Genomic DNA, 25468 nt, shown 5'->3' on the forward strand with positions numbered 1-25468 from the left:
CTTTCGTTCTTGTAGAATGATCGTCAGTGCTGCATTGTCAGGTTGCATGAAGTACGAAAAAAAAACATTAAAAGTTACAAAGAACATCTTTAACAGCCTTCAAGTTCAATAAGGTTACCATTGCGAACTTCTTCAAAATTTTAGGGAGAAAATCCTTCCAAAATTCACGGTAAACCTCTGCAGCAGCTTCAGAGTTCTAACACCTTCCGTACTAACAACTAGAGCAACTTTGAAGTTTCTTTCGAAATGCACGTATGACATACAGTTTTTATTGGAAATACGGATCATTTAACAAGAAGCACAAATAAGCCTTATACATTTCGAAGAGTGGTTCTTTAGGGAATTTTATAGAATCGCCAAATCATTATCGTTAATATTTTTGCAGAAACATCTACAAAAAAATGGAAGTGCTTCGTGGATTCCACAACGCAACCGGTAAGAATGCTCACTGTCTGTTGATCGGATACGAAGCCTTCCGGTCGTTGGTGTTCTACGATGCTCGGAACAAAAACGGTGAGCAGCACTCCGATCGGATTCGAACGGAAGTGCGTCGCATTTTGATCAACCCCGGTGCCGATCTGATTGTGTTGGATGAAGGACACATAATTAAGAACCGAAAGTCTCAGACCAACCTGTCCGTGTCGGAAGTGGCCACCAAGCGCCGCATAATTTTGACCGGTACTCCAATTCAGAATAACCTGAACGAGTACTTCTGCATGGTGAGTTTCGTCAAGCCGGCCTATCTGGGTGACGAACGGGAATTCAACGAACAGTACGCTAGACCCATCAAAGATGGGCAGCACAAGGATTCCAGCCCCAGCGACATTCGTTACATGAAGACGAAGTCGTTCATCTTGAACAAACATCTGACCAGCTTCGTGCAGCGTAAGGAGTTCTCCGTGCTGGAAGGCTTCCTGCCGGAGAAGTACGAATATGTGTTGTATGTTCCGTTGACTCCGGTGCAGGAAGATCTGTACGAGCAGTACTTGCAGAGAAATCCATTCCGGAAGGATGTCGGTGGACGGAACTTGCTGGAAGATTATACGTTCATGCGTAAGATCTGGACGCATCCTATTGTGCTGGAGAAGGCCTGGGAAACGGCTATGAAGGTAAAGGGTTTGTGGGATCTGTGGAATGCTCATTTAACGAATCTTTGTTTCGACAGAAAAAGTACGGTATCAAGGAGAAGCGTAAGGCGGCCCGGCGTGTCCGCGGTTTCGACAGTAGCTCCGAGGACGACGATGATAACGATGCCGACAACGCACGATCCATCACGAACATCTGGTGGAAGCAAATCATCAGCAAGGATGATTTGGAATCGCTTTACCCGAGCAACAAAATGATCCTGCTGTTCGAAATCCTTCGAATGTGCCAGGAAAAGGGTGAGAAGTGTTTGATCTTCTCCGGTTTTGTGATGGTGCTCAACATGGTGGAGTACTTCATGAAGATGATCGACGAGCAGAGCAAGAATCCAAAAGCACACCTCTATGGGCTCTCCCGTTTCCGTGGACCGTGGCGTCCGGGTATGGACTATTACCGCCTAGATGGTGGTACCTCAAAGTCCACGCGCCACGAAATGATCAACAAGTTCAACGATCCGAAGAACCGAGTCACACGGGTGTTTCTTATTTCCACCAAAGCAGGTGGACAAGGTATCAATCTGGTTGGGGCTAATCGAGTGGTCATCTTGGATACTTCCTGGAATCCGGCTGTTGATCAGCAGGGTATTTTCCGCATATATCGATTGGGGCAACAGAAGCCCTGTTACATCTACCGTTTGTTGGCGATCGTAAGTAGCTTTCAATAATTTGAAGATGAAGTACCTAGTCAGGTCTTCTATTAGAGATATGGTTGAGGGACGTTACCTATAGGAGACCCAAAGAATTTGGGATTTCATCAATTTGGAGGTGTTGTTTAAATGTCTCGTGTGCGTTTAAACATAGCACAGTATCAGTACTGTCTTGGGTCTTTTAGTTGAGTACTCGACCGGTATGGGCGCTTTTTCTAACTTGCAGTAGGGTAAAAGCACCGGTTTTGGCCAGTCTAAGAGAAAATGTCAATATAAATTAAATGGGAAGTCGTATTTATACTACAAATATGTCAAATGCAAGCTTTCATATTATGTGTGTAAATATCAAAACTGAGATTAAACCATTTTTTCGCTTTGAAAATCCCGTTGGTCAATATAGGCCAACGGAACCAGTTTCGGCCAGAGAGTTAACTTCGGTTCCTAAATTGGCCAATTGCATTGATTTCTAACGAGAGTGGCCTAGTTAGGAGAGCCCTGGCCTAATTAGGTGTATGGGAGTTAAAATTATAAGGAAAATTAATTGTTTTTCTCATGTTTTGAATCAATTTTGATGAGTAAATGAATGTAGCTCTATCATATGAATGTGATCCACTAAACACAAAAGGTTTTATGCTGATTGGCTGTGTAAAACGGTGTATAATCCACTATGGCTACAACTGGCGTATGGCCAAAACCGGTGCTTCTACCCTATATGAATCTTATGGGACATGTAAGAAATTTTGTCTTCAGGTGGCGCTAGTGAGCATGAAACTTTTGTTTTGCAGATATCTCAGGAGCCTGACTACTTAGAAAAATGGCTTCTTCGGAAAAGTTGTTCAGTTGGGTGAAGACTACTTTTGTTCGGTCCATCTGATTCAAACTTTTGCCATCAGTCGGTGCTGGTGAGCATTAACCTTAAGGATCTTGGCTATCTAAAAAGATGGCATCTTATGTAAAGTTTTTCAGTGATCCAAGAGCGACAATTTATTGTACGATCCAGTTGATTCATTGACGAATAAATGAGTGGTTGAACTTTTCAAAATCTATTTAGAAAACTAAAAATTTTCGTTTGCCAAACAACTTTAATTGTGATTAAAATGTAGGGAAAATTATACTTATTAGAGTCTTGATAAAATATACATCATTTGGGCGAGAGCAAGTCAGAATTAGCTTGTTCAATTTCCAAATTTTCCAAGACATAACCCAACTTTTATTCGCGTTTGCGAGCATGAAACTTGTTTTGCTGATGTCCTAATATCCTGAGGCGCGCTCTACAAATTACGTAACGCAGTAAGGGGGAGAAAGAGATGGTAATTTGTCATATAGTAAGCGTTACATAGGGGTGAGATGATGATTTCAACCAGTAGATTTGAAATTTGGCAAAGTTGTTCAGTATGTGAAGGTTTATCATTGTTCCAGCCAGTTGATTTGTAATTTGGCCACCAGGCGGTGTCAGTAAGCATGGAATTTTTCGGTGCAGATATCAGGATCATAGAAAGATGACGTCTTCGGTAATTTTTTTTAGTAAGTCAATAGTCAGTTGATTTGAAATTTTGCCATCTAAGAGCTCCTGAGATATTCGCAAAACAAAAGTTTTAACATAAATCTTCGAGCTGTTCAGTAGAATACCTACGAGTAAATGAAAAACCGAATTTAGTACGATATATCATTTAATTCCACTAGAGTTTGTATCCTTTGCCAGATAGGGGAAGGGGTGATAAAATGAACACCTTAAGGAAATCATCTTGTTTCTGATAGAAAAACGATAAATTTGTATAGTTCTATCACACAGCATCAAAAATAGGGATGTAATCTATAGCAGCAACATGGAGTCAGACTAAAATAAATATAAGTTCACATATTTTCATCGCTATCAAAAAGTGATGCAAATGTTCATTTTACCTGCACTATGTAGGTAAAATGAACAGCGGTTGGTGGTAAAACGAACACCATGCAAAAAACATGAGCAAAACAAATATTTCTGAAAATTTTCATTGCCCCTCCGAAAATACATCCATTAATGATTGTAACCCATTCAAAAAAAATTCTAAAGGTATCAGATTTGACATCATATCATAACGATATTCACCTCACTGAAAAACCTCAAGTCTTCCGTGGTAAAAGTTACGTCAGTTCTAATTTTCAAACGTGGTTTTCTAAAATCTTAGTTTTTGTTGATATTTTCACTTCAATTGACCTACGTATCAACTCGAACACTCAGATTTATGCGTGATAAACAATCATCGAAATTTGTTTCGATAAAAGACACGGTGTTCATTTTACCACCACTTCCTCTACGCGTATTTCGACCTCAACTGTAAGGTCGTCTTCAGTGTCGTGTACTAGACTCGACTCCAAGTCGAGTTTTCGGTTTTTCATTTAGTTAAAAGTTTCATGCTCACTAATACCGCTTGAAGGCAGAATTATGTATCTAAATGACTATCGCTCGTCAGCCCTTGATCTACTGAACAACTTTGCCGAATACCATATATATGAAATCTGGACAAACATTTGAAAAGGGCCCAAGAGGTCTTGAGCCTTTTTTTAGAAACGTTGCTGTTGAGCCCTTCTTAGCCCGCCCACGCAAACTAACACCACTATCAGAAAGATTGGCGTTAGCTCTTCCTGATAGTGGTATTGGTGAGCGTGATCGAGTTGAATTGGGCTCAACAGCGTCTTGCAAAGCCAATGTTTACCAATGTCGATGTGCCCTTTTGAAATGTTTGTCCAGAAATGCAAATTAGAAAAAGCGCCTCTACCGGTCAAGTTTTCAACTAAAAAGGCAATCCTCAACTCCAGTACGATCAGTAAGACAATATTTTGTTATCTTTTAACGCATACGAGATATTCAACAACATCCCCAAATTAATAAAATCCCATAAGCCCCTGAGTCTCCTATTACGCTCGACCGTATCTTATAGGAATGCGTTTAATAGAAGACCCGGCTGTAACCGCATCTTATTTATCGTTTCCCCATCAGCACACCATGGAAGAAAAGGTATACTCCCGAGCGGTTACCAAACAGGCCATGAGTCACCGTGTGGCGGACAAGAAGCAAGTCGACCGAAACTACAACATGGCCGAACTGGAAGAACTATACCACTTCGAGCGTGTCAACATGAGTGCTCGTCTAAATCCTCCTCCGGCCGTGGATGATCTACTATCTACGCTGTTACTCAAGTTTCCCAAACTGATCTTCCGATACCACACCCACGAGACCATGCTAGACAACAAGAACGAAGAAGATTTAACCGAGCTGGAGAAGGAACTCGCCTGGAGAGAGTTCAAGAAGAAGGGATTGGTCATGAGTTTGGAGCTCGGTATGGGAGAAGACGTGGGTGAACTCGGTAAAATCGACTCGTCCGAGTTGGACGTGGATCCGGAACTGCGAGATATGTTTGACAAATCATGTGTTCCCAAGAGTGAACCAATGGAATTGGAACCCGCGGAAAACAAACCGTTGCTCATACCGGTGCGGCAATCGCTCGGTAAGAAGTTTGACGAAAAACTTATGGACGTGGACCCGGATCCGGTCGAGGAAGATTCGGCCATTTTTGGTGAGGATCCGTACAACGAGATCAGCTTGGGCCGTAGTATCATCGAAGAGCAGCGTAAGAAGCTTGGCATAAAAACTGAACCAAAGACGCCGACGCCATCTCAGGTTAGTATTGTTTGTAAAGATACCGTTTTATTACAGACAAACAGACGTAACACTTAGAACAAATCTCGATCAAAATCACAGTCTCGAGGACATGTACGCTCAATGCTAAAATTGGTGTATTTTGGCAGATGGCGGTAGTATGTAAACGTCAAACACGAACAAAAACGATGTAAGCGCTGCGGGTGGCGGATTGGCCACCTACCATATTTTTTTAAGTCGATCGTTACAAAGGTGGTTGATGGACATTTATGAGAGTGTGACGTCTGTTTGTCTGTAAGGTAGTGCTTCATGAAGCCCAAGCAGGACAGTCGGGTTTTGCGTTGTCCGATAGATTTGGCTCACGGTTTCGCGCATGTTTTCGTCGCCGGAGACTTTTTTTCCTGTTTTGGAGCGTCTTGCTGGGTAGTGCTTCGTGAAGCCCAAGCAGGACAGTTTTTACATTCAGAAATGGAATAGTGAAAAGTGAAAAATGAAAAAGTGATTTGTTTGATTTGTGTCCTCAGTACTGTTGGTTTTTGGCTGCCCTAAGTTCACCGAACCATCCGGAAGTGACAGGCAGCACATAAATTTAGAGAATCAATCCGGTGAGTTTGTTCCAGTATGATACTTTTTCTTTTGTGAGCCTTCCGGATCGTTTTTTTCCGCGTCGTGGAACTTCTGATCGTTTCTTGAACGGAAAATGTTATTTTCGGAATTTGATAATTATGTTCAGATTGCGCATTCTGTCCGGGCGGGTGTTACGCAACTAACAATCGGTTGTGGATGCTTTTTAACCGTTCGATGACCCTGGAGGGATCGATTCTGCTTTTCGTATAATTTTGAGCAGAAAAACCGACTGTGTTATCCTAGGGTGTTTAGTTCGAACGCGCTTCCTTTCGTTTTTCGATTATCTAAAAATACAGTACCACCCAGTACAGTTTTTAAATAGGCGTGATTTTTTTTTACGCGTATCGTTATTTTATACAATCCGATGACCCTGGAGGGATCGGTTTTGCTTTATACTGGTTATTGAGCAAAAATATTACTGCACAATCGACAAGCATTTCGCGAAATACTATTTATACTATAAATAAGATATTGTTTTTTCTTTTGATTGCCGGCATTCAAAAGATTAATTTGAAAACGCTTAAACAACAAATATTTATGGTCTATCGCCAGCTTTCTAGGCGAATCCTGGCAATATACCTTCTCCAACCTCCAACTCCGTAGCACTTATGAGGGTGTCGCTGAGTCGGTGGCCTCTCATTAAGTAAGTGCTACATCAACATTTCCTTCCCCTATCCCAAGTTACGGTAAAGATGGGCGTGGCCGGGAATAGCGATATTCATGCTTTTAGTTTCTTGTTTATGATTTGAACAAGGTATACTCCCCTGTCTTGTTCTTGAAAGTAGTCAGGATGAGATTATTAAAAAGAAACATGAATGTTGCTAGTATCCAATCTACGAAGTATACCGTAACTACGCTAACGCTAAGTGTGACGTCTGTTTGTCTGTAATTTTATCTCAAATTCCGAACATGAATGACTGATATTCGGAGCCGTGTCGATAACAAAGGTAAGAATCACAACTTTTGAATGCAGTGGGCTTGGATCACGGAAGAATCCTGTGAAAAAGTTTTAGTGGTTTTCTTGAAAAATTGCTATAAAAATACGAGTGTTCGAAAAATGAGTCATGTCTATCGGTTTGTGTACTGTATACATTGAACATTAAGCATTAGTCGACATTGAAAGGTTTAATGATCTTATGTTTGCCATTTGGCTACTATTGCATGTGTATATCATGTGAGGCCCTTCTGAAAGAAGCCCTTGATTAATTAGCTAGGACATAGCTACTGGAATTCCTCGCTATTCTTCATAACTCCCCGAGCCAAGCGAGAAATGATAACTTTCACGGTCCTTGTGAATTGCACATGTTTTTATAATAAATCTTCGAGCTGCTCTCTGGAATACATATAAATAAATGGAAACCCAATTTAGTACTATACCACTAAAGGCCGCAAGGCGAGCATTGGCCAGGCTCGTTTGAAAGAGGCAAACTTCATTCTTCCATGAATCAAATGATTTCCGAAAATCCACAAATGAAAATTTTCTTGGTGGTGAGTAATGGAAGAAAATTTATTCTCCTCGAAGAAATTTGTTGGAGTAAATCGGTAACGCAATGTGCTGATGACCTCCTTGGAGACCGATGGTCTCCCTAGCAACCGAAGTTTTCTTTAATTAACAACGGTGCAATTTTTTTTTCATTCCTGTTCAAGACTTCACTCAAGCTAGTTAAATAAAATTCCTTTCTGCTCTTAAAATTTTGTTCCGGTTATTTCCAACCATCAAGAGGTTATGGGCGACTCACGCAAGGATTCGGTCCACGGGATCCCGTTATTCTCGGGCACCGGTTTCGATAACTGGCGTTTTCGAGTGGAGAAATATTTGAAGTCCGTGAAGCTTTTGGATGTACTCAAGAACGATCCTCCGGCGGAAGTGGCCGAGCTCACGAAGTTCCAGGAAGATGACGGTAAGGCGGCGTACCTGCTGATCTCATTCATCCATGACGATCTGCTGGATCTGGTGCGGGACAAGGAGACGTCCAAGAAGATTTGGAATAGCCTTGAAACCGTCTACGCTAAGAAGTCCGTCTCATCGCAAACGTTCGTCAGGAAGCAACTTGCGAAGCTGCGGATGTTGGAAGGTGCGTCCGTGAAAGATCACCTGAAAACCTTCGAAGAGCTGATCCGGCAACTGAAGCTGGCTGGAGCGAAGCTTGAAGAAAACGATATTGTCCCAGCTGTTTGCTACCCTTCCCGAGTCGTTCGATCCGTTAGTAACGGCGTTGGAAAATCTAGGTGAGGAAAATCTCAAGCTGGATGTTGTTCGCGAGCGACTTCTTGCCGAGGAGCTCAAGAAAACCGACCGGGCGGATTCCTACCAAGAAAAACCTGCAGCATTTCAAGGATCAAAGCAAAAGTCTGGTAAGTTCACCGGAAAGTGCAATCGTTGCCAGAGGAAGGGACACAAGGCAAAGGACTGCCGTGTGAAATTAAAGACGGATAGGCACGCTGAAGCTAACGCTGCTTCTGGAGGTAAGGCGGTGGCTTTCATGACCGGAAGATGTTCCCAAACGCAAGACAAGAAAGTGGTTTCCTTTAAGCTGGATTCCGGAGCATCAGACCACATTGTAAACGTGAAGCATTGTTTCGCCGACCTCACGAAGCTGAAGCAACCTGTCGTCATTAACGTGGCGAAGGACGATCAATCCCTGATTTCCTGGCACCGAGGCACGATCAAAGGCGTCAACAGGGAAGGTAACTATATCAGCCTGAATGATGTCCTTTTCGTACCTGATCTTCGAGCGAACCTGATATCTGTAAAGAAGATGGCAAAAGCGGATCTGGATGTCACATTCACGAAAAAGGAAGCAATCCTCAAGCACGGTCGTGATCTGATTGCGAGATGTCCTATGCGGGGAGACTTCTACGAGCTCGATCTCCGCGTCAATACTGTGGCGGCCAACATGTGTGGAGCTGTGAACGGTAATCTGTGGCATCGTCGACTGGCCCATTTGGGGAGCAAGAACTTGCAGGCACTCGTCAAGCATGACATGGTAACAGGTATTCCTGAGGATCCAGGTAAATTTGATTTTTGCGATGTTTGTGTTCTCGGAAAGCAGTGCCGAGAACCATTCACGGGTACTAGAATGCGTGCTGCAAGACCTCTAGAACGAGTGCACTCCGATGTGTGCGGTCCAATCACACCAGCGGCTTGGGATGGTTCTCGGTACTTTGTCACCTTTATTGATGATTACACGCACTTCGCAGTAGCATATCCCATCAAGAAGAAGTCCGAGGTGTTCCAGAAGTTCCGAGAGTATGAGGCCATGGCTAGTGCTGCTCTGGGGCATTCGATTTCGAAGTTGACTATCGATCAAGGGCGCGAGTATTGCTCCAACGATCAACGGGATTTTTACGTTTCCAAGGGGATCCAAGTCGAGCCAACCGCAGCGTACACTCCACAGCAAAACGGGGTATCCGAACGGTTCAATCGGACAATTATTGAGAAGGTGCGTGCGATGCTGATTGAAGCCAAAGTTCCGAAAAATTTGTGGAACGAAGCGGTCTTATCGGCGGTATACCTGACAAACAGGAGTCCAACGAACGCGGTATCATGTTGGAAGACTCCTGCGGAAATGTGGACTGGTCACAAGCCGGACGTGAGCAAATTACGTGTTTTCGGCTGTAAAGCGTTTGCTTGGGTGTCCACGGCAAAGAGAGGCAAACTGGACCCGAAGAGTAAGCCTGCTGTGATGATCGGCTATGCGCCGAACGCCTATCGCCTGTGGGACAAAGAGAAGAAGTTATTCTTGGCCAGAGATGTCAAGTTTGATGAGAGCAATTTTCCGTTTGCCACTGAGATGCGTGACGAAATTCCTTTGGTTGTGGCTCCGTACGATTTCGAGGATCAAAATGATGTGGAATGCGTGCAACCCTCTGAACAGTCCGTTCAATCCGATGAGCCGCTGATGGCTCAATATAATGACATCCTGACTGACGATGAAGAAAGCGAGGTTGAAGACGACGGAGTTGAAGCGACCGGAGCGCTCCCTTCGCAAATAGACCGTGGTTCAAACCTCGAAATGGAAACCACGAGGCGCAGCGAACGGGAGCGCAGACTCCCCGGTAAGTTGAAAGAATTTCTGGTTGGAAAAATTTTCACTGCCGCGCAGTCCCATTCTACAGATAAAGTCCGAAACCTTCCTGATGTGCCATTCGACGGTTCTGTGGGACAAGATGAGGCCGAGCGTTTTATCTTCGATGTGTCTGAAGCGTACAAGGAGATCGCTGGACGGGCCGACGAAGCCCTTTGGCAACAAGCGGTCGGTGAAGAACTGCAGTCGCTAGCGGACAACCATGTTTGGCGACTGGTAAGATGTCCTGCTGGTGTAGTTCCGCTTAAATCGAAATGGGTCTTCCGAATCAAGCCGGACGAGCATGGCGAACCAGTTCGTTACAAGGCGCGCTTGGTAGCGAAGGGGTTCCAGCAGAAGCCCGGAGTCGACTACAACGAAACGTATTCCCCCGTAGCGAAGTTGACCACGATACGTGTCGTTCTTGCTGTAGCAACCCACCGAAGGATGCACGTTCACCAACTCGATGTGAAGACCGCATTTCTGTACGGTGAGCTTGAAGAAGATGTCTACATGGCCGTACCCGAAGGAGTCACGGCTCCTCCGAATCTCGTCTGCAAGCTGGAGCGATCACTGTATGGACTTAAGCAAAGCCCTCGCTGTTGGAACAATAAGCTGAACGACCTTCTGCTGAATTTCTGTTTAACCCGTTCCCAGCATGACTACTGTCTGTATACCAGGATCGACGATCGAGGGGGGGGGGGGTATACATCATCATCTACGTAGACGATTTGCTCATCGCTAGCGATCGGCTGGACCTGCTAAAGGAGATCAAGCGTGCTCTTTCCAAGAAGCTTCAGATGACGGATTGCGACGTTGTCAATCATTTTCTCGGAATCAAGATCCGATACGATCACGCTACTGGATGTATGTACCTGACACAAGAAGCTGCTGTGGACCGTGTTCTGACGAAGTTTGGGATGCAAACCAGCAATCCCGTCAAGACCCCGATGAAGAAAGGCTGCTTACTGCCCGTACGAGCTGCGAATCCTGTGTCGCATCCTTATCGTCAATTGCTGGGCAGCCTCATGTATACGATGCTGTGTGTCCGACCCGACATATGTTATGCGGTTGGATACCTGGGTCGTTTCCAAGTTCAACCTGGTGAAGCCCATTGGCAAGCGCTGAAAAGAGTAGTCCGTTACATGCAGGGTACGAAGAAGCTGAAGCTCAAATACAAGTTAAACGATGACGCTGAGGCACTGGTCGGTTATGCGGACGCCGACTGGGCATCGGATGCTGAGGATAGAAAATCCGTTAGCGGCTACATCTTCAAGGTTTTTGGGAGCACCGTGTCCTGGGCCAGCCGCAAGCAACAAACCGTTGCACTGTCGTCATGCGAAGCTGAGTATGCAGCTTCAAGCGCCGCGGCCTCCGAAGGGCTATGGCTGCATGGAATCCTCGAAGACCTGAAGCAAGTCCGACCAGGCACGGCATTCAAGTTGTTCGAAGACAACCTTGGGAGTATTGCGATGGCCACAAACACTGAAAGCAAGCGTGTGAAGCACATTGATGTGAAACACCATTTTCTACGCGATCATGTGGCTCAAGGACGACTTCAAATGGAAGCAATTGGTACCGCAAACCAGATAGCGGACACGTTCACCAAGGCCCTGGAACCTGGACGTTTCCGCGAACTGAGGACCCTCCTAGGACTTACCGATTCAGAACGGGTGTTGGAGTAAATTGGTAACGCAGTGTGCTGATGACCTCCTTGGAGACCGATGGTCTCCCAAGCAACCGAAGTTTTCTTTATTTAACAACGGTGCAATTTTTTTTTCATTCCTGTTCAAGACTTCACTCAAGCTAGTTAAATAAAATTCCTTTCTGCTCTTAAAATTTTGTTCCGGTTATTTCCAACCATCAAGAAAATTGTACGCCGGAATTCACCTGCAGAAAGAGATATGCGAGAAATCATTTCGGCAGACGGATCCCCAACCATAAACTGGCGAAATGTTTAGTCAAGGAATTCCATACTATGCAGAATCCCTTATCCACTAGGGTCTTTTAAAAATACCCAAAAGTTCTCCCAGAAATTATCGGAGTCAGGAAACATCGACGATGATAAGATGATGATCCTTCGACGGTAGGGGCTCTTTTCCCTAGCGTTTCAGTAAAGGATTCCCTAAATCTTCTCGAGGACTGGTTATATTACCCCAAAGGACGAATGCAGCGACATTTTCAGCGTTATCAATCGGAAGGATCTACCTAGGATTTTGGATACAATCAACAGCGTACACCGCGTACACAAAGATATCAAGTTCACCTACGAGGAGAAGAAGAAGGGAGAAACCGATACGAAATTGATGTATTCTGATAAAAATCCAAACGTTTGATCCGCGTGTTTAAAATTATGGATCGATTCATGAACGTATTTATCGATTGGTTGTGATTTTCTTTCAAACTTTATGTGTGTTATACATTCAATTCTTTAGTTTTGCTTCATGGACGGATTTATCAACCGACAACATGAATTCCATAGTTTTCCACATAAGTTCCTGAAGCTTTCCATTTCAAATTCGTATGCGTCAACCTATGGGTGCATAGATCATCACCCAACACGGATTCAGTGTGTTTAACTTATGGTTATCTTGTGTCACGATCATCATGTTCAAGTTGGTCGATTTGAAATCGATGAGCTTGCTCGGATAGATTCTGAATCAGAAGTTGGTATGTGCAAGACTGATGAGCTGCTTCCAAATGAAAAGCAGTTTTACTTCCTGAATGCTGATTCCTGTGGGCTCGGTGCAAGGTAAGGAATTGATTATCGGCAGTATATTGTTATCTATTAAGATAATAGACACCGAGTATTCATTGAGGTTTCAAAAACCTGTAAATTATGGAACTCAATCACAGCTCCAATTTGTTGAGGTTAGGTAAGAAGCCGGGTTGTTCCCGGCACAACCTATGACAAACAATTTGTTGCCGATTTTTAATTCCTTTCAGAAGTAACGAGTTTCTCCATATAAAATCATGATGGAAATGGTTTGGATGTTCAGGGTGATGATTTGGGATTTTGACCAACAAAAATATGAAATAAAAAGGGGACTCTGCTCAAAAGCTGAAAAAATCAGCAAATTATGGTAAACAAATAAATTTTATTTACCGAAAAATCCAGTAAATGACTGCAGAAAGATTTACTGACTAAACCAGCATTTTTAATGACAGCTCGAGATTCTTGTCGATTTACGGAGTTTTCAGTTCTTATGGAAATTACCGAGAAAACTCTGCTGTTTAAAAACCCAGTAAAATTTTACCGACTTCGGTAATAAAATCTTAGTGTGTAAGCTCTCTGAGCTTGTGGGATGAAATTCAATAAATAAACTATGCCAAAACATAGCCAATATAGTTATTTTGTCCCTGAAAATTTGAGAAGTATCCGATTCAACATTAATTTCTGGTGAACATGTTTGTGTCGCTAATCTGGTGAACATGTTTGTGTCGCTAAGTTTGTGATTAATTTGGAATTGTATGTAGGTCATCCCAAAATAATGAAAAACATATTTTTCCTTTAAAATTATCGATATGCTACGAGCAACAAAAGTTTATATTATTTTAATGAAAAAAAATGGTAAAAGATTCCGCTCGGGTTGTCAACCTTGTCGATCATGCCTAAAAACCTCAAAATACAACCGTTACTTTAAGGTGAAACATCTCAGAAGATGGCCGCCACAATGGCAGACTAGTGCACCTACTCGCGTTTTCAAAGGTACTAAACTGGCGAAATAGTTGGCAAACGTTCCTAATCTTCTTTTTTTTAATTTATTAGTATCATTCCAAACATTACATTCATTATTTCTTATATCTAGGTGTTCTGTGTTATTAGACAACACTATCATCCTAATTTGGTAACACAAATCTAAGATTTTATTAACATTTTATTAAAAATATATTACATTTCATTTGCCGTAGCAGTTCAGATTTTTTACAGGTGAGTTGCTTTCACCTGCTTATAAGAGAAAAAAAAACGTTTTTAATATACTTAACCTAACTTAACCTAAACATATAACGCATTAATCGTGGCAATAGAAGATTGTAATTCCTAATCTTCTTATTTTAAGCTTTCTGCTAGTGCATACAGCCAAAATAAAAAGTTCACTGTTGTTGGATGCTTCCTTAGCTAGATTTGTGCCTTTGAAGTTTCAGTGCAATCTTAGAAATTGATTCCAAACTGTTTCACCTTAAGAGCATGTCTTTTTCTGAACGAATCAAATCTTCATTTTGCTGACTGCTTCCTAGTGATCAAAAATTGTACAAATTTGCAGGTGTCCGTTTCCAAGGCAGAGGTTGATGTACTACGTATCCTGGAAGAGGATAAAGAAAAGCATTCTTCTGTACCAGTACAAATCAAGCAGGAACCTCAGGACTGTGCACCGAAAGATATCGCTCGAGACGCACCCGTTGTAGAATCAGTGGATCTTCTGGATCTTTCATATGGTATTTATATAAATATTAATTTTCCATTATACCGTCAACGTACCAGTATCCGCTCATGTTCCAGTAGCCCGCTCACGAGTTAAAAAAGTAAGATAATTTGAGTAAATACACACAAATATGTCCACAGTGTGATTCAACTTGTCGATTTGAACCATATAGCGGTTATAGTTTTCAAATTTCCTTTGTGTAAACTTATCTTTTTTCAGTGTGAGCGGGCTACTGGAACATGAGCGGATACTAATGCACTGATGGTAATTGCAAATAAACCTATCCTTCTCTAGAGAGCGGCCAATCAACGATGAACGATCAATCAGAGTCTCCATCCGAGCCGACAGTATCGGTCTTCAAGGAACCATCAATCAGTCAATCTTCTCCATCTATGATCATCGGTGCTGATACGCTGTCTTCGATTATCGAATACGATCCAATGACCAGCAGTCAGGATCATGTGGCAATCGAGAGTTGCACGAACACATATCGCGAAAGCATGGAAGCTACTGACAGCAGTTTAGCCGAAGCATCAACCTATGAGAAATTCGAAGCTTGTCTAAAATCGGATCCCAAAGCCGCAACGAGTACTGCCGCCCCGCCTCCGTCGGTGGTCCTAGTGGCGACGGGATCGGGTCATTTCCAGGTTGAAGTGAAAATGCACGGCGCAGATTCCAAGGCTTCCATTTCCGTGGAACCATTGCTGACGCGGAGCATGAAACGAAAGATGATGGCTGGGGGCAGCCCGGCCTCCAATCCCAAGAAAGCGAAGGTGAGTGGTAAGGCCTTTGAAAGTGTCGAGCATTTGGCTTCGGAACTGATCCAAGTTTCTTCTTTCCTTCCAGAATAATGCCTGATTTATTGTTCAGTTGTGTTTTTTTTTGTTCTCCTTAATACGAATAGGATTTTTGTTTTTTGATTTGTCGATTGATCGTATTTATTTATCAAAAATGTAGTTGATAGATTCCGATATGTATATTATTTTTTATAAGAAAAATGCAAGCAAAGAACAATATGCAGATTAACGGCGTTCTGCTTTTTTCCTGTAGGTATATGCCAGCAGTGATATGACTGTACCATCCCCAAAGTAAGTATTTTTCTTCCATTCATAGTGTACTTAAAATGTGGGGAAATGGTTTTAAGTGTTTTTGGGTTTCTCATTATGCATAACGTAGATGTTTAATGGTGGAGATACTAAGTTCGTTTCAATTCTTGCTACACAGGTATATTGAACCTGAAGTAAGTTATAGTAGTTAAAAATATAGCTTATGAACTTGTGTTCCTATAGTTACGTTATTCGTTATTTTCTTATGAACCATCCGGTTCCGGAGAAATTCCTCATAATATATATGGGGACGTGACGGATTTTGGTTTCAGGTTGCGATTGCGCTGCAGAATCGTTACCCGTTCTGTGGCGTAGTTGGTTGACGCGCCCAGTCTAGCGTATTGGGAGTCATTTTATTCCAAAAACTAATGTTTTGTTCACAATTTCAGCCATCAAACGGATGCTGCTGAACATTTCAATCAATGTCGAGCTCTTGTTCCTTATGTCAGCCGATCCGGCCCTTGTGTTACTCTCAATCCTCATCTGCGCCAATATCTCGATCGGAACACCCAAATAGTAATTCCGAACAACTACTGCCGTTCTCTGGTATTATATGTAGAACGGGTATCATTGCTGGACGACATTTTACGACGTCATGGTTATCCACCCCAGTTATCCGGCTCATATCTACTTCCAACCGTTAAAGTAGATAGTGATGCCAATGAGATGGATCGAGGCACGATTCAAGCTGTTCGGCAAACAACTACCCTCTCTTGGAATGGAGAGGATGTAAATTTTGCCGATTTGGAAACTTGGTATGACGATTCGAGCGGACAATACTACACAGCGAATACGGAATTCTACGCTGCCCATGATGAAAGTGATCAATTAACCCTAACTCAGTGCACCCTTCCCGATTCTCAACAAGTTTTCACGCAGCAAGCCATAGAACAGGGAAACGAGCAAGAATTGATGGATCATTTGGAGGAACTTCGCGCCGCTCTGTCAGATGATGTCCAAGAAAACGGAAGTTTGGGAAACTGCTCAGCAGTCGTCCTATACAGTCCCCCAGTTTCGATTTGGGATGAGCAAAAGTATGAACAATTGATAGCAAAAATGCCTCCAATGGCTCTGTATCGTCCTGTTCGGTCATTCTGGGATCAGAGAGATTTCCGCATGCGAATGTTTCTGGTAGAACGAAAGCGACAAATTATTCGCAATCAGCACAATAAGTGCTATCGATTTATTCCGTACAACAAAGACGATCGGAAATGGGGCAAAGAAATTCCGTCCACTACTTGTGAGAACACGAACATCTGCGCTGACGACGCGCTTCCTCGAGCACCAGCGAAAGAATCAAAGAATGCGCCCGAAGGCAGTTCATCAAAAATGCATCGCACCAGGGACATACCTGCGAACGTCAGCATGGCGCTACTGCCCTACACAGGAAACTGCATTCTGAATGCAATCCAAGGGCGAATCTCTCTACTGGAACCGAACGCTGCTGTAGTGTTGAATTCGGAACTGGCTGAATATTTGACGTTCTGCCGAAATGTAACGTGTCAATCGACATCACAGGGTATTTGTAGCCCCAAAACGCACCGTGGAGTTAAGCGTAAGCGCGAGAGTTTGTCCCAGACTTTGGAAGTATCGAAGAAACCTAAGGAATCGCTGCAACCTGGATTGGGGGCGAGAGATCATTAGGTAGGTTTAGATGTAAAGTTACCATTTTAACTAACCTATAATTGTTTTACTTTAACCAGGAATGGCTTTTCAAATACGAGCCCTATATATCAGAAGATCGCGTTAACATTGCTGTTAAGTCATCGCCAATTTGGTAAGTGTTTGGTTTTAAAAACGATCTTGTAGGTTTCAATATAAGGCTGATTAACGAAAGGCTGAAAGGTTATAATGCTGAAAATTACGAACACATTACAAAAGGCTGAAATAGCATAAGAAAGAAAATTGAAAAATTGGAAGTTCAAAAAATGATATTAGTATACACTCATTAGTATACCCTGATGAATCCGTTAAACAGCGTTGTCAGGATGGATTACTGTACGGTAACATCGGCATGCTCTGTTCTTCTTTTCATCGATGCTAAACCAGGTTTCTGGCAACAAGAAGATAAAGAAGAGGAGAAGAAAACTCAAAAAAGCACATCTTTAGCCCGAATATTAGGTGCTCGTTTGTCGCTATCGTTGCTGCAGTATAACACGAAAGAAAAACCTTCGGGTTGTCGCGCTGTTGTACTTTGTACAACAGTTGTGATTTATATGCTATCATTTTGCAAAAAAAAGATAACTATCAACACCAAACCAAAATGTATTCCTCAAGAGTCTGCTTTAGAACAATACTCGATGGCCCTTTATGATGCGGTAAAATCAACAAAATCCAGATAGTTTTGGGTCTTCATTGAAGTTGTTTTGGAGGCGGAGCGCTCTCTGATGATACTTCATTTAATGCGGAATTTGACCGCTAGGTGTCCCTAGTGGGCATGAAACTTTCATGAAAGTGAAATTTCACTATTCTTTAGCAGATATCTCAGGAGCCTGTCCGTTTGGAAAGATGGCTTCTTCGGAAATGGTATTCAGTAGAAGCAAACAAGTTGGCCGGATCTGGTGAAAATCGTACCCCGGATTTTAAGCCCGGTTCTCCGCATAACACCTTCTAGGGTAACATTAACCCCTCTACCGGCAGCTTCATTTTTTTACCGCAAAAAATATTCAAATCGCGATAACTTTTTTTTCTTGGTATTTTTGCACAATTTTTTCACAAGTTTTCAAAAAACTCTTCTAGTTTAAGAATCCATGTCGATATTAGTCATTGATGATCTGATTTTGAAGATATTCCAATGTTCCTTGGGGGACCGACATTCTCCATACAAAATGTCTTTGGCGGTTATTTTGTTTTTGGTCAATTTATCAAAAAAATAAAATGTGGGCTATACATTGCCAGGTAATAAGAAGTAAACCTGCTCACTTTTTGAAAAAAACGATACAAGAGGGTGGGTGCCGAAAATGCCGTTATGAAATATGAGAATAAGCCCTACCCACAAAATACCAAAAAGCCACTGGTAATGTTCCTTCCCTAATTAGTTATGATATGCTACGATTACTGCTGATTATGTAAAATAATACCTGTGCTTGCCTTGAAATGTGAATCTTCTGATCCACATGCCCAAACCTTACCATCTACTCCACTTTGAGTCGATGGTGATGGACTGTAGGGTCCAAACATATGACGTCTAAATCATGGGTAACTGTGTTTTCATAGACTGCATTCGTGTTGGCAACCCCATGAGATTTTAGGGTATAGAGTGATACACTTTCAATTATTTCACATTGAAAGTCGATTCCTACATAAAAATGATGTGTGAACGATATGTTCGTTACACTTAGATGAAATAGTTAGTTGAATTGGAATCAAAATATAATAAGATTTTTATCGAAATTTATATGGCAAACTGGAAAAGTATATTGCTTTTTTCGAGATTTTTTGAATAATTACGTAAAAAGCATAATGAAGAAGTGGTCGAAACACCCTAGTGTCTTCGGCAAAGTGATAGTGGTTTTCACTGATATTTTCGGGTTTCAGGAACGCATTTCGGTGAAAAGGTCCAAAAAACTACAAAATCGATTTGATACATCTCTAAAACTTTACCAAATTGGCTCATTTTTGGACAGATAACTTGTTTTGATAAACAAGTTCAGATTTTGATGTGGCAAGGGTACCTTAGAAAAAGTGAACAGGTCTAATAAGGAGCTACTCTGAAAAAATCATGCAAATCGGTTCAGTATTCTTGAAGAAATCTGAAAATTACGATGTGAGGTTTTTTTGAAGTTTTCAAGATCTTTATTTGGTCAGCGTGGTACCAGAAACATAAATGCTCATTACTCAAAGAAGGTTCCACCAAATTGCTTCATTTTTTCACACCATACTCTCATTAGTGTATTGTTCCAAGGAGTGAATATCCGAATGCGATAAAACTTATGTAGCCATAGATATTCACGTGGGCAGGGTGACCAGCGCACCGGGAAATCGGGAAAACCGGGTGTGGTACTTATAGACTTGACAGCTCAACAATAATAATTCATTTTCAAAAGTCACGGTCTACTAAGACATTTGTCGAGCTACCACATCTCTTTTTCTTCGACGAGTAACGCAATCTATGTCATTACCATATTTTATTCGAAATTTCCTTCTTTTAAAGCTGTCTTTTTGAAACTTTTTCCAACTTCTGTTTCTGTTTTCAACTTTGTTTTTCCAGTTCCACCTTCCTTCTTCGGTTATTTTTTCCCGTTGTAAGAACGCTTCCCTCGTGTATTCTGTCGCACCTAATCCAATGTGCTCTGCACGCGTGGGTTCGTATCCCATCCTCGTCGCCAATGTGGTACTTATAGAATGTGGTACTTATAGACTTGACAGCTCAACAATAATAATTCATTTTCAAAAGTCACGGTCTACTAAGACATTTGTCGAGCTACCACACCGGGAAAAAGCCGGGAATTTCAAACCACCGGGAGAAAACCAGGAAATATACGGGAATTTCAATCAACGCCGGGAAAATGTTGCATACTAGTACTTATGGAACTGTTTACTGGATTTTAACCATAGATTCAACATTTGAATCCCAGGCTAGTCAATAAAGTCAGGGTGTACAATATGAAAACATAATATCTATAAAAATATTACCAACTGAAACTGATTTGATCGATATTTTAGAAACTAAACGAAGACTTGTTTTAATATATATCGATATCGAGTCATAGAACATCGACTCATGGAGTGATACTGTAATTAATTAGCCAATAACTCAAAATTTTATTGAAGAAAAATCTTGCGAAAAGTGTTTTTTCATGAAGTTTTAAAAAGCATTTCATGTTACAAAACACAAGGTCAGGGTGTTACCAATTATTTTTTTCTAAGCAAGCTTGCAATTCGCGATGCTCCAACTTTGCAAAAACAATTTTCTTTGAATCTTAGCTAGAAGACCACCCAATACTTAGGTTTTATTGCTAAAATTTTGGTTTTAACCTTTCGGTCGTCGCGCGAATTTTTGTAACGCGAGTAGTCGCGCGTTGTACTTTGTACAACACCCTTGGTTTTGCGAATATCCCAGGGGCCTGACTACTTAGAAAGATGGCGTCTTCGGCAAAGTTATTCAGTAGCTCAAGGGGTATCATTGACCGAGTTAGTTGATTCTTAATGTTGCAACCAGGTTACGCAAGTGAGCATGAAATATTTGTTTTTCATTTCTCAGAATCTTGACCACTTAGAAAGATGATATCTTCGGGAAAGTTGTTCAGTAGCTCAAATCCTCTCTTTGTCTAATCCTTGAAGTTCGAGATTAGCTAAAATAATGATAGCCCTTGAGCTACGCATCAACTTTGTCGAAGATGCCATCCTTCTAAAAGGTCAGGATCCTGAAGTATCCGCAAAACAAAAGATTCGTGTTCACTAGCGCCGCCTGGTGACAAAATTTTGAATCAACTAGCTCGAACAATGATAGTCCTTAACTTACTGAACAACTATGCCGAAGACGCCATCTATCTAAATGGTCTGGATCCTGAAATATCTGCAGAACAAAAGTAAAAGTTACATGCCAACTAGTGCCACCTAGCGGTCAAATTCCGAATTAAATGAGGTACCATCAGATAGCGCTTTACCTCCAGAACAACTTTACTGAAGACCCCAAGTTTCGAAATTATCTGGATTTTGAGATATACCGATTTCAAATTGTGGTCTACTCGAATCGTATATAGTGCGTTCATTATTATGCGATTTCTATGTTCATTTGATGATTTTAACGCATTATAACGGACCATACTATAAACAAAAACTGTTGAGTATAGTTCTTAAGAAGATTCTTGAGGAATACATCTTGGTTTGGTGTGGATAGATATCTTTGTTACAAAATCGTAGCATATAAATCACAACTGTTGTACAAAGTGCAACAGCGCGACAGCCCGAAGGTTAACATCCTTTGGATGATATTATTTCATTTATTTTTAGAAAGAAACTTATAGGAAAGTTTACCTAATTTTCAAAAACATTATTTCTGTGAATTTGACATATAAAAATAGATATAACGATATGACAACGCTTCTTATTGAAATTTTGAAAATATCTTTCCGAATATAGTTGGAATATTTAAACCTATAATCGTGGTAAAAGATTTGATATTCGCTTCTTGTTTGATAATGGTAACAAATATTATAAAACTCAAATCCATTCTAGAAACTAACTATCTGTGTTATTTTGTCAGAAATAATTGACCTGAGAAAAACTTCTATGTTTTTGGGGGCATATAATAAATTAGTTTCGAATGCCTTATGAATTTTCATGCTGATGAACGAAATTTTCGACAATTTATGAACTCTTTTTAAAGTCTACAAAGACTGTGTGGCTATTTAAAATTGAAATTATGGTTTATTCTAAGGTTGGCTAGATTATCATACAAGCATTGGTCAAACAAGCATTGGTCGCCTTGGGAAATTTCTTGCAAGAAATGGTCAAGAAAAGCATTTTTCTTTGATCGCAGTACGTAGTTTAAAAGAAATGTCAATTCAAATGGAGCTCACTGTAGAAAATTTCTTGACCATTTCTTGCGCAGAAATTTTTACTTTTCTTGAGCTGAACAGCATACTTAGCTTTATAATGAAACCGGGAATAATTTTGAAATTCCGGGAAAAAACCGGGAGAGAACCGGGAATTTGAAATTGACTTCACTGGCCACCCTGCGTGGGTTATGGCTACGCTTCGGTCCCCCAAAGAATTTTGTAATATCTCCGGTTCCAGATGACCAATAATCAATATCTACACATATTCTAGAACTAGAAGAGTTTGTTGAGAGCTTATGAAAAACTGGTGGAAAAATACCAATAAACAAAAAAGTTATCGCGATTTGAATAGTTTTTTGGGGTAAAAAATGAAGCTGCCGGTAGAGGGGTTGAACAACAGGCATGAAGGTCCATGCACTTGTCGTAGTACCCAGCAGGACTTAAACGAACTGGAATATTCGTCGAAACCTTCACACAATTTTGCACACCTTCCATCGTTGTTGCTCTAATCGTTCATGTGAGCTTCCCGCAAAAACTGTTTCCGTCCATGATTTTTGAAGAAGTAGGCCTTGCTGAGCAAGCCATGAAATACTGACAAGCGCTAGTGGAGATCATTACGAATCAAGCCTTCAAACAGTATAGACCATTCTCTCCTAATAAACGTTCTTTAGTTGTTTGAGATTGAGTCTTTATCTTGGCCCATCCGCCCAGTCCTTAATATTACAATAACGATGATGTCTACATTGTCATATACGTCGATGATTTGCTAATCATGGGAGTACGCGCCAAAACGGTGGACGATATGAAAAAGAAGTTATCCCAGTTCTTCAAGATGAATGATTGTGGTGAGTTACAACACTTCCTTGGGATGAAGATCGCCTATGACCGAGTATTGGGAACAATGTGCCTTTCGCAAGAAGCTAGTATTGAAAAAGTTTTGAAGAAATTTGGTATGGATGATTGCAATCCAACAAAAACTCCCATGGAGAAGGGGCTACAGCTGACACGAAGCAAAACCGGAATGGTTGGTGAACCATATCGTGAACTTCTCGGAAGCTTAATGTATATAATGATGTCAACTAGACCGGATGTTTGTTTCCCAGTAGGATTTCTTGGACGTTTTCAGCAACAACCAGAACAGCAACACTGGACGGCCTTGAAACGAGTAGTACGATACATGAAAGGAACCAAGAACATATGTTTGGAATACTCTCGAAATAAGGAAGCGGAACCTTTGGTCGGATTTGCTGATGCGGACTGGGCGACGGATACAGTGGACAGAAAATCGGTGAGTGGATTCTTGTTCCAGGTTTATGGCAATACGATCTCCTGGTCAAGCAAGAAACAAACGACTGTGGCCACCGCCACCTCGTCCAGTGAAGCCGAGTATATAGCGTTGAGCGCAGGTGTGGCAGAATCGATTTGGATATCTGAACTCTTAACTGATCTTGGAGTAAAGATGACGAAGCCGGTGACCATCTATGAGGACAACCGTGGTTGCATAGGGATGGCCCAAAACCTGGAGTGCAAACGGGCAAAGCATATTGATATTAAACATCATTTTATTCGCGACCACATTGCAGCCGGACGCATTCGGGTGGGACCGGTTTGCACAGACAGGCAGTTAGCAGATATTTTTACAAAAGCGTTGGACATTGCAAGATTTGAAAACCTACGACGAACCATTGGACTCCACAATCGAGATAGGGTGAAGTAGTAGGCCTTGCTGAGCAAGCCATTAAATACTGACAAGCGCTAGTGGAGATCATTATCGAATCAAGCCTTCAAACAGTATAGACCATTCTCTCCTAATAAACGTTCTTTAGTTGTTTGAGATTGAGTCTCTCTCTTGGCCCATCCGCCCAGTCCTTAATATTACAATAATTTTCCATAGCTCTACGCGGTCGATACTATCGTATGCCGCCTTGAAATCGATGAAGATGTGATGCATTGGGACCTGGTATTCACGACATTTCTGGAGGATTTGTCGTACAGTAAAGATCTCGTCCGATGTCGATCGGTCGTCAAGGAAGGTGGCTTGATAACTTCCCATGAACTCGTTTAATACAGGTGACAGACGACGGAAGATGATAACATTTTGTTGGCCAAGTTTAGGATGGAGACCGCTTGGAAGTTCTCACAATCTAACTTGTCGCCTTTCTTGTACATGGGGCAAATTACCTCTTCATTCCACTCCTCCAGTAGCTGTTCTGTGTCCCAGATTATGCCCATCAGTCGGTGCAGACAAATGACCAGCCTCTCCAGGCCCATATTTATGAGTTCAGCGCCAATACCATCCTTACCAGCAGGTATATTGTTCTTGAGCTGGTGAATGGCATCCTTAACCTCCCTCAAACTGTTGGTTGGTAGGTTTCCATCGTTTGCAGTACTGACGCCGGCTTTTCCTCCGTTGTCTCGACTTTCATTGCCTGTGCTCTCATCGCCATTCAGGTGTTCGTCAAAGTATTGCTTCCACATTTCGAGCACCTCACGTTCGTCCGTCAAGATGCTCTTATTCTTATCCCTGCATATCTCGGCTAGCGGAACAAAACCGTTGTGTTAAGCTTCTGATAGAACTTCCGTATTTCTTGAGACCGGTCTCCTCCAGGTGGCGTTTTTTTCTTCCCTGGTCTTCTGTTGCCGTTTTCGTCTATAACGTTCCCCGTTCTGCCGGCTCTCTTGTTGCAGCATGACAGCCTGCGCTGCATTTTTTCCTCCAGAATCTGTCTACAATCCTCGTCGGACCAATCGTTTCGTCGACTCCGTCCCACGTACCCGATTTTCCTCTCAGCTGCTTCGTTGATGGCTGCCTTTACTGTGCAACAGTCCTCAAGAGCGGTTTCATCAAGCTCACCCGCTTCCGGTAATGCAGCTTCGAGGTGCTGCGCGTATGTAGTTGCGACATCCGAATGCTTAAGCCGCTTTAGGTCATACTAGTGATCCTTTATAGAGAGATAAGCGAAAGTAAAATGGAATGATTTGGCAACAGACCAGCAGTGCTGATTTTGCTCGGCGTCGAGAATAATATTGTAACACGGACATGACTTCCTCATTGCTATAAAGTGTATTTTGTTTCGTTATAGATCTTTGAGCCACATGTCAAAACTAATAAACAGCCGTAAAAATCAAAAATTTAAAATCGCATTGACAAAAACTCAAAAAAGTAAAACATTTCATTTTTTTGCTTCATGCAAAATTACTTTTACCGAAATAATTTCAAACGGATTACATTACTCCTCAAGAAAAGTTCAAAACAAACATAACGCATGTTCGTTTGGCTCACACTTTGACAGCTCTCGCTGCTCGATTGGC

General features: G+C 41.8%; 1 protein-coding gene across 2 annotated transcripts in view; it reads left to right on the top strand.

The window, feature by feature from the left end:
- The window catches only part of LOC5573450 (transcriptional regulator ATRX homolog), a 46819-nt gene that overhangs the window by 19934 nt on the left and 1417 nt on the right, over positions 1-25468 (top strand). Inside the window, exons 3-10 of one of the 2 annotated variants that reach the window (XM_021847959.1) lie at positions 386-1109; positions 1166-1789; positions 4770-5450; positions 14389-14560; positions 14842-15320; positions 15598-15635; positions 16043-17297; positions 17357-17430. In XM_021847959.1, the coding sequence (XP_021703651.1) occupies positions 386-1109; positions 1166-1789; positions 4770-5450; positions 14389-14560; positions 14842-15320; positions 15598-15635; positions 16043-17297 (3973 nt within the window). In that variant the 3' untranslated portion in view covers positions 17357-17430. The other variant, XM_021847960.1, reaches the window with a different exon arrangement.

Source organism: Aedes aegypti, chromosome 2 (assembly GCF_002204515.2).
Source record: "Aedes aegypti strain LVP_AGWG chromosome 2, AaegL5.0 Primary Assembly, whole genome shotgun sequence".
NCBI lineage: Eukaryota > Metazoa > Arthropoda > Insecta > Diptera > Culicidae > Aedes > Aedes aegypti.